The 14209-nt window shown below is 41.3% G+C and overlaps 2 protein-coding genes across 2 annotated transcripts in view; both read right to left on the bottom strand.

Annotated features, from left to right (window-relative positions):
* MYOM1 (myomesin 1) overlaps window positions 1–14209 on the bottom strand; it is a 145761-nt gene that overhangs the window by 94496 nt on the left and 37056 nt on the right. The window contains exons 6-10 of the mRNA XM_082667401.1: window positions 9203–9295; window positions 7177–7265; window positions 7003–7065; window positions 3213–3377; window positions 990–1151 (exon numbers count right to left, since the gene is read on the bottom strand). Coding sequence (XP_082523527.1) covers window positions 990–1151; window positions 3213–3377; window positions 7003–7065; window positions 7177–7265; window positions 9203–9295 — 572 coding nt within the window. The remainder of the gene's footprint in view (window positions 1–989; window positions 1152–3212; window positions 3378–7002; window positions 7066–7176; window positions 7266–9202; window positions 9296–14209) is intronic.
* Window positions 10535–11964, bottom strand: LOC309831088 (BTB/POZ domain-containing protein 10-like; the record flags this gene model as incomplete). The annotated part of the gene is given in 3 exon segments (XM_082668045.1): window positions 10535–10819; window positions 10822–10968; window positions 10972–11964. Coding segments are annotated over 3 exon segments (1425 nt in total).

Genomic DNA, 14209 nt, shown 5'->3' with positions numbered 1-14209 from the left:
GATTTTCTGCCCCCATCTCTGGGGGCTAGCCAATTTTAACCCATCCAGAGCTCACCTCCTCCATCTGGCCCGTGTACCCCAGGAGGAAATATTCCTCTGCCTTAATCATCTCAGCACCAGGGACCAGACAACTAAGCACGACCCCTGTAGCTTAGGGTCTGCTGAAGTTGTTCACACCAGCCAATCCTGAACTGTTTACCCCGCCCTGCCATGCCTTTTCCACAGGAACTCCAATACAGACTGCGGTCTAAGCTCTCCCTCTGCCTCTTCTGCCTCCTGACCAACCAGTAGTGACTTTGCTTCCCCATGTGGCCCTGGGTGGTTCTCTAGCACCTATGAGTATAATACACTCTTTTCCTGAGCCCCTCCTCTGTCTCCTCGTGTGGCCACACCTGACTGACCACCACGTAAAAGAACACAGAGCACTGCCTTTGTGGCCTGGAAGTGTTCATCGTCTTCCAGATGTGCTAATATCTCATGTAGAAATAACATTCCCACTTGTACATGTCTGACCTGTTAGAGACATCGCTGAAAAAAGAAAGACTCCTAAAACCAACAGTTATAGTTTGTCTTAAGGATTCAGTTGTAGCATCTTGTTTCCTAGTTCATTAAAACTAAAGCTATAAAGAAAAGGCCTAGAATGAAGTAATAAATTTGCTCTCCAAAAGAGATATTCAAGAGTGAGTCCCCATCACTCTTTTATTGTAGCTTCTTCAAACTGAGACGGCTTTTTGCATCACTAGGACCTAGCCTCTCTACTCAGACACCTACAGAGCACTGCTCTAGAGGCTCATTGAAGATGAGGAAAGTACTGACACTAGTGACAGTAACATAGTCTGGAAACTGGTCACCTTCCATTCCAGCTGGTGCCTTCAGGGTTAAATTTTTACATTGGCTCTTTCATCTTTACCAAAAATATGTTTGGATAGATTGACATGGCCTCGGTGTTTTAAATATTCTCAGATGTTCTGCTTTTTGCTAGGTCTTACCTCGAACAAAGACGTAAGCGCTGTATTGCTCATAATATTCTCCCATTCGTACATGGATTGTGTAGAGACCTTCATCTTCCTTGTTGAGATGAGAAAATGTTAGTGTTGCCCGATCTCCACTCCAGTGTGTTTGCACCCATTTTGATGGAGAAACAGGAGCCCCTGGGGAACAAAAGTAAGCAAATTAACTGATTTCTTTCTCTATTACTCTCTTCTTCCTCCTTCCCCTCCACTCTTCCCTCCCCCCAATTCTCTCTCTCTCTCTCTCTCTCTTTATTCCTCTTCTTCTATATTGAAAGCTATCTGAATATTAGAGGACGTCTGTAGGGCTTTGAGTCATTCTGCCATGTTTATATTGGTTAAAATGTTAGAGCAGAAGTGAGGGGACCAGGGCCAGATACATAATCTGCAGGGCCCAGTGCAAAATGAAATTACAAGACCCCTTGCTCAAAAAGCAGAGGAAAAAAACACAGTCAAGGTACTAAAGTATAAGGCTTTGTCCTCTAAAAATAGTTTATTACTTATAAAACATAATAGGGTAATACAAATTGCAAAAACTAATATTTTCATGCCATAATTTTACATACAAAAATAATACTTTATTAATGTGATACGTTGATTGATAATACGATATTTTTTACTTACTTTTCTGCAAATTCAGTTATTTTTAGTAACTTCATTTTAAATTGATATAACTGAAAGCAACATCAGTTACTCTTTGCAAATGCAAGATCATAAATTAGTTTTGATTTTTTTTATTTTAAGAAGGATCTTTCTGCTGATGCAACTATTAATGCAGCTGTTAGGAGTATTACATAGTCATAGTAATATACAGCTTTATACGTTATAGTATTATATGGTTATGGTGCTATAAAGTTAACATTGGGTTAATCTTATGATAAACTATTTCAAAATATAAATTTTAGTACTCTAGAGCTGACGATTCTTTTTTTTTTTAAACATCTTTATTGGAGTATAATTGCTTTACAATGGTGTGTTAGTTTCTGCTTTATAACAAAGTGAATCAGAGCTGACAATTCTTGAAGAACAATTTTTTCTAAAAAGATTTAACTCTTTATACAAATAGTTTCATGTAAGTCTGAATTTAATTTTAAATGTAAATTTACATAATTGCATCCTAATGTTTTCTCTTACATGTCCTGTAACTTGTGGTCATACAAGAAACTGAAAATGACTTCATGATTTGTATATAATTCAAATGCCTGTTTATGCATTCTCTCACTGTATCTTTGATTATGAGGAAAATTTAATTTCAAAATTATCTTTCTTGTTAATAACTGCTTCATCCAAAGTTTTGTATGAAAATAGTGTTTTTTCATTGAACGTGACAATCTTTAAACTTAATTTTTATTTCCAAGCCTGTGAATGTTTGCTTTGCAATGTTGTGGCAGTTTTCATAACCAGAGAGTCTAAACTCTGAAGAATACTAACTGCCTTATGTGCCTTACTGCAATGTCTATGTACATGCTTTTATTTTATAATATCTTACAAAGTTTACTGCGTGATTGCTGGCAGTTCCTGTCACGGTGCTCAGGCGAGGAAGCTCATATCTGTGCAGATGCCACAAATATGCATTCTGGGGGCGGACGGGCAATCTCGGCTCCCACGGTGGGTGCCCACACTGCCCCACGTGGGACCCCTCCTCTCCTGGGCCACGCCGTCCAGCAATGTTGCTGCTGCTGCTGCTGCCGTGACTGGTTTCACTCTGGGCCCAGGTCCTGGTCTCAGCCATGGTCTTGGGATGGCCCAGACTGCCCGGTGCCCACACATGCACTGAAGTTCAGGCCAACTGCATGGTGAGCATGCTGACCACCACCCACCGTGCCTGGGGACCAATGGGCCTGCTCCATAGTCCCATTGGACTTCACTGGACTCCGCTTTGTTTTACCAAATAAAATTAACTTACAAAATGAATATACATCCACCTTGCAAAATGAGAATACAATTTTTTGTAATCCTTTCCCTATATTACTTGGTGATAAGAAATTATAATCTCCACAAATATATTGTGAAAGTTCTGCTACTCTGATACATGTGTAAAAGCTTTTGTAACATCCAAAAGGTTATGTCCTCTAACGTTCAGATTCTGCCAGCTCTGATAAAGAGAACTGCAGTCTTATGGACATTCATGCTCTGGGGCCAAGCCTGGGCTGTGACCTTCTGCAAATAAGAACCTAGTGAGAATTCATTAGTAAGCCTCACCATTTCGGTACCACTGGATCTCCGGCTGGAAATGTTTAATTTCAGGAGTGATAACTACACGGCAGCCTAGACTCAACGTCTCGCCTTCTCTCCCGAAAGACACATCAAACTTGTCATCAAAGTGGATCTCAAACTTGGACGCATAACCGTAAGGGGTCACAGCAACTGGGCACAACAAAAACAAACATCAGTAATTTACTTTTTGTCATCAAAGAGACACAAGCATTTTAATAAGCACAGGCAGAAAGCAATCACAACAAACCTATCAAGTGACTTATCTGGGCAAAAATTAAGTCTTATAAAAGAGGTATGTAGCATATTCACATATATCATTATATTGAAATGGAAGTTCTGTGTATGGAAATTCTTGCTTCATTGGTCAGATAAGCTAAATGCTTATTTTTACTATTATAATTAATAGAATTTAAAAGGTCAGGTTTAACGCCTTACATAAAATGTAAATGAACACCACATTTAGCTTCGACTTAAATATAGCTGCAATATATGCACATTAAAATGTTAGATTCTGAGTTCATTTAAACTTTACTGCTTGTACTCTTGGAACAAACAGCCATATCGATTTCTCATAAAAATAGACTTTTTTAGTAAGTGGCTTCAGCTTCTTGGATGATCTGGGTTAAAAAAATACAAGAAATATCAATGGGAGAAAACAAAGTTTAAAATACCATTCTTAGAAATATCTTATTTATAGATTGAGTCAATACCTGCACCATAAACTCTCCTAGGTTTTATTTTCTCTTTTCTCAAAGGAAAGGGCCTGGGAAAATAATGACTATTTTTTGATGGCTTCCTGCATGCCAGGAACTTCACATTTGACATGTCATCTAATCCTGGCAAAAACTCCATGGCATAGTTACTAGTTTTTCCTCTCTTTCAGGTGGGGATATAGAAGTTCACGAATATATATAGCTAACGCAAAGGTTTCAAAGGCATCATGTGTGAAACTGAAATTCAAATGTATAACTGCCCAACTCTAAAACTTAGGCCTTTTTTCTCCTATTTCAATTCTCTTCCTAAGACCTCTTCGAATTAATTTGAAAATGCAAGCTAACATTTATTGAGTTCACCTTGTGCCAAGTATTGTTCCAAGTGTTTAATATCTATCAACTCAATTAAGCCTCATAATAACCCTATCAGGTAAGTACCATTATTATTCCCATGTTATCGATGAGAAAACAGCAGCACAAGGAGACTAAATAACTGCCCATATGCACCCTGCAGACCCAGGATTTACACTGGCAGGCTGTTTCCAGAGCCTGTGCTCTCAACCAATACATGGGGTTGACTTGACTTTGTGTGTCCCCAGGCAACCACTCACCAACAGGGAAATGATTTCTCTTTGAAGCATGTGTCCCATCTGCCCCATTTTTATATGATGATGTCCCACTGAGATCAAAACGCAAAACAACTTGAACAGATCTTGTTTATTGGGAAGTTGGGCTGGTTCCAAATCTGCCTCAGGGAGTAGAGATAAGGGTTATAGGGAGGGCCTGGTTTAGGTCAGGGGTTGGCCTATCTGTGAGCCAACTCTGGATTGCCTCCTGTTTTGTACCATGAAGAATGGTTTTTAAATTTTTTAATGGCTGAAAAAAATCAAAAGAAGGATAATATTTTGTGACATGGGAGAAGTCATAGGAAATTCAAATTTCAGTGTTCATAAATAAGGTTTTATCTGGATTCAGCCATGCTCATTCATCTATCTATTGCCGATGGCTGCTTTTGTGTTACAGTGATAGAGTGGAATAGTTGTGACACAGACCCACACAGCCTAAACTATTTACAATCTAGTCCTTTACAGAAAATGTTTGCCAATCCCTGGTTTAGAATATGGTTGGTATTAGAAAGACCAGGTTACAAGTCGCTATTCTACCATTATGCGTGGTCTTGACCCATGACTTAATCTCTCTAAATTGTTTCCTCATCTGCATAGCACAGATAAAAAGGCACCCAGTTCATAAGCTTTGGAGAGCAGTAAATGAATCAATGCATATAAAAAATGTCCTAGGGGACTTCCCCAGAGGTTCAGTGGTTAAGACTCTGAGCTTCCACTGCAGGGGCATGGGTTCGATCCCTGGTCAGGAAACTAAGGTCCCACATGCCACACGGAGCAACCAAAAAAAACAAAACAAAACTGCAAATCACCAGTAAAGCTGGCGGTGCTGTCTCCCAGCTCAAAAAAAAAAAAAAAAAAAAAAAGTCCTAGTACGGAGTCTGGCACAACTGATCAATACATATTAACTACTAGAGCAGAACCAAGGGCAGGGAGCTTTATCCATGATATTTACCAGCATATTCCAACCACCTAAACTGGTACCTGGCACACGGTAGATGTTCAATAAATACTAGTTGAATTAATGAATAAGAGCCCTCCGTTCTCTGTGTTGGGAACAACTGCACTCAGTTCAGAAGCCAGAGGAGGCTCTGAAAGATTAAGAAGTCAGAGAGGTTAGATTGAGCTGGACTTTCAGACTTTGGCTTGATGGAGAAGAGGGGAATGGAAAAAACATGGATGATGATATAGAAGTGGGACCGAACAGGATACGTGTGGAGGATTGTAGAACGACCAATAGGCCAATCTTGGGGACATTGGGGATAAGTCATAGTTTCAAATTTCCCAGTTATTCTATCTCAATATAAATCAAATGATAGAGAAGGACATGATTTGGGATGTGTTCCTTCTTCACTCTCACCCATCATCCCCCTCTTGCCCAGGGGATTGATACCAATGATTACAATTTAGAATATTAAAATTAGGAGCCATTCCATGAAGTCGATGGAGTAGGTCATCTATAGACATCAAACTAATTAGTTAGGTGAAAAATTGAACCATGGGAAAGTATTTTCATCAACCATTTTTAAAAATACCACTTATTTTTTAATGTTTGGAAAATAAGAAGTTCGGGCTTGACTACTGTCTTCAGTCCGAACAGTGTAAGCATCCAATTACTTGAACAACAATAAGGATTTTACTTTTATTGCCACCCATGAAAAGAAATTCTGATATAGATGAAATGATTGAAGTTCACAAATTTACAAATTACTATGGATCAGAATATTGTTAATAATTTATTAAACCACATTTAGACCTCATTAAATTGCATTTCATAAATTAATGTATTTATTCATTCATCATCAAATACTACTCTACATCAGGTGCTGGGGTTTAAAGATAAAAGGTCCAGCCTTGCCTTCAAGTGTCTCATGGGTCAGTGGGAGAGAACAGTTAACAGTGTCCAGTGAGACAGATGCTCTTACGAAGGTGCCACAGCTTCACTGGGGGCACCGAACCCTGAGTGGGTGGGGCCTGGGGAGTATCAGTATCTCAAGGAGTTGATACTGAACTAGATATTTAAAAATGAGTAAAACTGCTCTGATATAGTCCAGACTGTGTGTCTGTGTGTCTGTGTGTGTCTGTGTGTGTCTGTGTGTCTGTGTGTGTGTGTGGTTAAATCACTCTGCACAGATTTGTGTAATGATCTTTCTCAATTTAAACACAGAAAGACTTAAAAGCATTTTAAATGCTTTTAAGACTTAAAACCATTTTTAGCCTGTCACATCTGGGCATTTATAAAACCAGAACAAAGCAATTATATGCAGAAAGAGAATATAGTAACCAAAGAATCTGAAAAAATAAAACCAATCACAGGTAGTATTACACACATACTAGCATATATTATAATATAGACTATGTATTTATTTCAGCATTATGGAACAGCTTATTATGCAGTATTGTACAGAGATGACACAGCAAATATACTTGTAAACTTACAGCTGAGGGGTAAGGTGGAGGCCCCCGCATGGAAGCGAGTCTCATCAAACTCTCCCTTATATCCTAGAAGAGAAAGCAGAAAAGCATGCCAACTGTTCCTTGACTTTATTTTTTAGCAGTGAGAATAAATTTTTTTAAAATACACTTTGAATAAAACAAGTTCAGCAAACCTACTCTTTACCACAACCGAAGCATATGCTGAAAGCTCTCCTTTAACATTCATCGCCGAGGCCCGGTACTGAGCGGTGTCTTCAAAATCACACCTGAAAGAACGGATGGAAATGAGTGCCCAGTGCAGTGACACTCCTGGTACAGTCGTCACTCAGCATCCGCGAGGGATTGGTTCCAGGACCCCCATGGATATTAAAATCCGTGGATGCTCAAGTCCCTTAAGTAAAATGGTGTGAAATAGTCGGCCCTCAGTATCTGCGGGTTCCGCCTCCTCAGATACGGAAGGCCGATGTAATTGCTAGCTGTTTCATCAAGGATGTCTTTGCTAACAAGCCACAGGGCAAATCACTGACTGACACATAGCTCTTTGGCACTCCTGATAAAGCTACTCTCTCTGACCCAGCACCCTGTGGTGTGTTATATAGGCCAACAGATCTATCTACCAACAGCTATAGTCCACCGTGACCCTAGCCTGGGTTCACTTAAAATGTCCCCCCCCAAAAAAAAGTCAACAAAGTGTCAAGCATATAAATTACAGTGTGAACAGTGTGATGAAAAATTGTTCTAAGGTTGTATCAGGAGCAGAAAACGTCCAGCCATGTACCTTTGGAGCAGCTAAGACCCTGAACACCTTGGGGCCTCCCTCAAGGTGGGTTTCAGTCTAGGGGGCTACAGGGTGATGAAAAGACAAAGAAATAGCCTCTCCTTATAGATGCCCACAGACTCCCTGAGCCACAAAACGGATCCCGGTTAGTCTAATGTGCTCTAGCCTCAAAGTACAAATAAGTTATTTAACTTTCAATCCTGCTAAGGTTCAGGCCCACAGAACAACGCAAGAAGTGCCATTTGGAAGTTCCTCTAAGTTATAATGCAGAGATTGGGATGCTGTTAATGGAGTAGAGAGAGAAGGACCTCACACAGAGATGAACAGGCTAAGATTTCAAAGAAGGCTGTTCTGTGTCTTCTCACTGCCAGTGTTCGTGCTCTTCATTGTTCCTCTGGGTTTAGTTTCATTTGCAATATCTTAATTCTTGTTGAAATCTACAGACATCAATAGAACCCCAGGAGGGTCAATACAGTTGCCTTTCCCATAGCTATTTAATTATAAAGCAACCACATAGCTCACTGCCGCCTCAGTAGAATCCCCGACTGGCAGAATGGATGTAACTTTAGGAAGGGGTCAATGCTTGGCAAAAGCCCCAGAGTCCCAGGGTTCTTTCTGCTTGAAGCCCAGCATCACCTGTGTCAACTGCTCTGACCTGAGAAGGCTATGAATCTCTTGAGATCAGAATGACGTAATTTATTTTTACTTTGACATCTCAGCATGTCATGGTTTTATTTGAACCAAAAATGCTGGCAGCTTGTTTAACTTTTCCATCCACATAACTAGGCTTGGATTTCAAAACCACATTAGGAGACACGATAAACCTTTGAAAACTTGGAAATTTTGATGTGGATTCTGCTTTCAAATTTTGCTTTTGATTTTGCTTTATAAACATCCCAATGTCAGGCTCTGCGTCCATCTACAGGCTGACAGGGTGGGCACATAGTTTCCCACAGTTCCTGGTGAGCTGAAGGAAAGAACAATTTCTCTAAGTACAGCTTACTTTCAATGTCACCCACCCCAAACTTCATTGGCCTTTACTGATTAAAGGCAAAAGTGTATAGTGATGGCATAGATTTGGAACTCTGAAAGTATAACTGAATATAAATGCCTATTTATGTAACTTATTTTCTTACTAATGTCTAAGAAAAACTCTCCAGTATATAAAAGGATAAATAGATACAAATGAATTTTTCCTCATCGTCTTTGACTAAATTCAAGTAAGATCACTTTGCGAGGTAACGTGGGCTTGGTAAGAGTGTCATGCTTATCGCTCTTCGGTGTGCACCAAGAAGCAACGTATGGGACTGTCCCCCATCCTGATCGCGCTGCATTGGGAGGAAAAGGGAACAGTCGTTAACTGGAGCGCAAATTGCCACCCTAAGCAACTGCTGGGCAACACACACAGACCCTGATGTCTCTTACGCGTTTATCTCCAGAGTGTGCATTCCATATCGGCTTTCGATAATATACTTTCCAGGGTTTGCATGGACGTCTATTGGCACCTGGTTTTTATACCTATGAGACAATGGAAACAAGGTGAAGTAAGTTGAGGTGTAAATAGATTCATGATTAAAAGCAACACACACATAACTGTTGTTCTTGAAGGAACACCTGTAAACACAGCACTGAGGTCGGTAGTGGGGTCTGTTCAATAAATGCAAATAAAACACATTATAAATACTATAAAACCTCTTTTTCTTAACATTAAAACAATGGAATTTTATTTTGATGAAAAATGAGTTTACAATCATTTAGTAAATGAAGAGCAAACACTTCATTTTCCTATCCCATAACTCGAAAAAAATCATTAGTGAATAAATATCTGTGAACAGATTAAGGGTAAGGCAGACTGGATAATAAACCACCTGAAGTTCACACTCTCCGCATGTGACTCACTTGAAAAGGATGAAAACGGCACTGGAGATAACTGATAAGATATGGCCATTGAATCTCATCCTAATCATTCAAATAAGCCCAATGATACTCATTTTTTGCTCATCATGGACAGCAAACTATACACATTTTACTGAAAGAATACTTTGATAGAAGCACTTATTTAGATTATATTGTGCATCACAATTATTAAAATGGCTTGAACAGTTCCACTCAACCACCATATATAAAGTGCAACTACATAATATTCTACATTTTATCTGGGGTGTGATGAATATCAATCTAGACTGAAAGTACCCCAGCTGCCAATTTCCACCACTTCTGAAAAGATCTAGATGTGTGAAAAAGGACTGTTCCCCCATACAAAGAACCAATTTCACAAACCTACTGGTAAACCAATACATTTATATAACTGGAACCTCAAGATGCTAGAATTGTAGTCATTTAAAAAAACATTCAGGGCTTCCCTGGTGGCGCAGTGGTTGAGTCCGCCTGCCGATGCAGGGGACACGGGTTCGTGCCCCGGTCCGGGAAGATCCCACATGCTGTGGAGCGGCTGGGCCCGTGAGTCATGGCCGCTGAGCCTGCACGTCCGGAGCCTGCGCTCCGCGACGGGAGAGGCCACAACAGTGAGGGGCCCGCGTACCGCAAAAAAACCAACCAAACAAACAAACAAACAAAAAAACCATTCAGCCATCCAACCATTTTAAAAACCATGGTCTTTAAAAAAGTTTACACTGCAATATCCTAAACACTGTTCTGTGCATCTCACAATGAAGAGAGTGGCCTTGCAGTGCAGGATGAGGAGAGTGCAGCGTCATCGTGAAGAGTAGCACGCTATGGTTTCAAGGAACATCACCATCACAGCATCAGATTCTGTGCGTCAGGATCGAGGTCATTGTTGCTAGAAGGGGGATGGATAGGGAAAATACCGAGCTCATCCACTTGAGGAGTTGGGTGCATGACTACCCGCTGGTCCTGGGGAATGTCAGCTGCAGCTGCTGCAAGGTTGGTGATAGATTTACTTTTTACACACTGAAAGTCTACACACCGGCTCTTTCCTTCTTCCTTCTCCCAAGACATTCGAATAAAGGGTCTTTGGACATAGTTGTAAATCACTTCTGGGCAGCCCCCAGGCCTTTTCTTTTACTTTTTTCTTTGTAGGTTGGACAACCTTTTATTCCCAATCTAATCTTCTTAAGACCCCTCTCCATCAAAACTGATTTGGCCACAACTCTGTTTTCAATGTACTTGAAAAATCTATATAATTTTGTGCTATAAATAATTTGTGAATATTATTCTCCCATCTGTGGTGGATACTCTTCATCCCAATCAACCACATCATCACCTGTAAGCACCACTATGTGGCATTCATGGTCCCCACTCTGGGCACTAGCTACCATGAGAGGCAGAGTCATTTCTTTCAGGTAAAATTCGAACTGTCTACGGGCACCATCATTTGATAACTCATGCATTAGGGCACTGAGATCTCTACATTTAATAGTACTATATTCAAAAGAGATACAAAGAGAGTCGCATGGTTCTCTCAGTTCAGGAATAGATATGCCATCGGGACAATGGATTATTCCTGTTTTATAGTAATCCAGAATAGCTCGAAACACAGTAGAGCCAATCCCCTCTGCCACCTCATACTCTCCCTTCTCGCTGGGACATGTAGAGTTATGTTCTCTGCCAGCCCCAAACATCCTGCCCAGCACTGCGTATGGCTGAGCAGTAAAAATGGATGGGTCTACAACAAATTTAGCGTTATCCACTATTAGTGTCACTCGTTCTGACGTTCTTACATTCCGACCTCCTTCTTTTGCATTTTCACACACAAACACCATTTCCCCAGATGTCTTACAGCTACCATCTGAACTTGACTGACCACTGTTTCTGCTGCTGTTCCCAGCACTGCTCCTGGAACCATTTGGAGATGCTTTTTGAGGATGAGGACTGCTTGGACGAGAGGAACTGTGATCTTTTTCACGTTCAACATGGTGCTGTCGTGTTGAAGTAACATTTCTAATACGAGGAATGAGCTGAGATTCTGTACTTTCGTGAGATGAATCTTGGGATCTGTCACTTGACCTTCGTCTATCTCTTGATCTCTCGTTGAGAGAGATCAAGTCACCATGTAGACTCATTTTGGTGTGGGCAACAACTCCTTTGGCAACACGTGGGGGAGTACTTGAATGTTTATAAAGTTTACGATGTCTACTATTCAATTTCCAATCCCAGTTCTCTGGATCACTGGAGTTACTGTCAAAAGGATGAGGCCATCCTGCCATCCCACTTCAAGCTTCCTCACATTGCTGCTCTGAAAGCACACATGTAGCACCCATAACCTGTAGTCCCCCTTGAGTGTCCAGGCACAGGCCGGGGCCGGCGACACCTCCGCTTCCTCCCCAACTGGATCCCTCCGGAGGTGTCTGTGGCCGCGGAGGCTCTGGCGGCTGCGGCTACAAGAGCCTCCCCAACAGGTTGCAGGCCGGCTCCCAGGCTGCTTCTCGCCTAAAACTTCTTGACGAATGTGCTTTCCTCTCCTCCATTACAAAAATTACGTTCAAGAAGTTGGCCATTCACAGCAATGTGGTTGAATCTTGCATGTGTAATGTCGAGTGAAAAGAGCCAGACACAAAAGAGTATAATGATTGCTTTTATGTAAAGTACAAAACCAGAAAAGACTAATTAATGCTGCTAGAAGTCAGGAGAGTGATCCCCCCGGAGCGGGGCAGGGGGGATTAAGGAGACATCCTGGGTGCTGAAATTGTTTGGTTTCTTGATTTAGGTGCTGGTTACCTGCGTGTATGCAGTCTACAAAAATTCATCAGAGTTCTACATTTATATGTGATACACACTTTTTAATGTGCATATGATACTTCAATAGAAGATCTGAAAAAAAAGAAAACAAAAACTTGCCTATTGTTGACACAACAGAGAGGAAGGCTTTGAGTGGTTTTTTTTGTTGGCGCTCTGTGTAGGATGAAAGCAAAACATTCTTCCCACTAACATTCTTGCATGTTGTTCAAAACCTTGTCATTGCATTGAAAGCTCATTATATTTGTTTTACTCTTTTGTGAGCAAGCATAGCTCTCCTCTTGGAAGAACTTAAAATATCAATCATGAAAGAAAACTACTGACAAATAGGAGCTGAAAGATTCCCTTTCTCTGACTGGCCATCCTTGGTGAAGCCTCTCAGCCTTGAGAGGCTGGCGCTCCACGGAGGGGCCCCTCCTGAGACACTGTCTCCTGAGTCTGCAAGGGGCACCTTCTTCACCACGTCCTCAGGTTCTCAGTAGCCAGTGGCTATGGTGCTGGACCAGGCTTTTCTGCTTAAGCCATTTTCTGTCCCAAAGAGGAGCTGGACTTCATTTGATTCCCTTTAGGACACCCCACTTCACTTGTGCAGACATCGCAAATAACGCTAATAACCATAACGGACACAGAGTGTTTACTGTGAGCCAGGCAAGTGCTTTAAATTCAATGCTCACAACAACCGCACGAGATGGTACTACTTTTAACATAGTAAAGTAGTAGCATTTTCCAGATGAAGAAACCCAGGCATGGAGAGGTTAAGTGTCTTGCTCCGGCTCTCACGGCTAGAACAGCAGATCTGGGATTTGCACCCAGGCAGTCTGGCTCCTGACAACATGGGATGCTTCCACTTTCCAGCTGTTCTCTATTTAGCTGCATTTTATTTCTTCAGATTTCTGGACATGGTTATAAGGAGGTTTTGGAGCAGGGAAAGTTGTGGAAAGGGAGAGAAAGAAAGGAAATAATCTTCAGCCAGTTCCTACCTCTTCCCAGCTTGTACACTCGTACACTCATACACACACACACACACTCTCACACACACACACACACACACGTGCATCCTATGTCCCTAAAATGCATCATTTTTTATACTTTAAAAAATGTACCATTCTCCTTCTCCACCTAGCAAAATCCCAACTCGTCCTTCAAGGCTCTGATCAAATGTCACTTCTTCAATAATCTCTCCCTTGAAATCCCGTACGATATCATTCCTGCCTGTCCGCATTGGTGTTACTTGGTTCAAATGGAAATATATAACATTTATCAAATTATGGTTGGACAAGTGTCACTTCTACTAAGGTGTGCGTGCCTTGAAGCTGGGGATTGTGTCTGATCCCTACTTACTTCTATTGCCACTCTCAAGGAAGTAGGCATCACAGGCAAATATTAGGCACTCAGTGTTTGCTAAATTGGATTGAACAGAGTTATTGGGTAACACCATAGATTTAACTGTGCTTCCTGATTTGGGGCCGAAGGAACAGAGTTCTGATAAATCCATCCTTCATGATATGGATAATTTAAAATAAGTGCATGTGAAGAAGGTGTGTTGAGGCTCTTTGTGTCCTGGTTCCCTAGGATGTGAAACGGCAGGGTGGACTGGCTTAGGAATCGCAGCTGCGTAGCAGGTGTAGGGGCACAGCCTTCTGCCCCACCCTTGGGAGCCATCCCTAGCTGTTTCTGACAGCTCAGAAGCAGCCTCAGTTAGCTCTCTCCCCACAG

This window comes from Grampus griseus, assembly GCF_964374135.1.
Source record: "Grampus griseus genome assembly, chromosome: 12".
Taxonomy (NCBI): Eukaryota; Metazoa; Chordata; class Mammalia; order Artiodactyla; family Delphinidae; genus Grampus; species Grampus griseus.
This window is presented reverse-complemented; position numbering and strand designations above follow the sequence as displayed.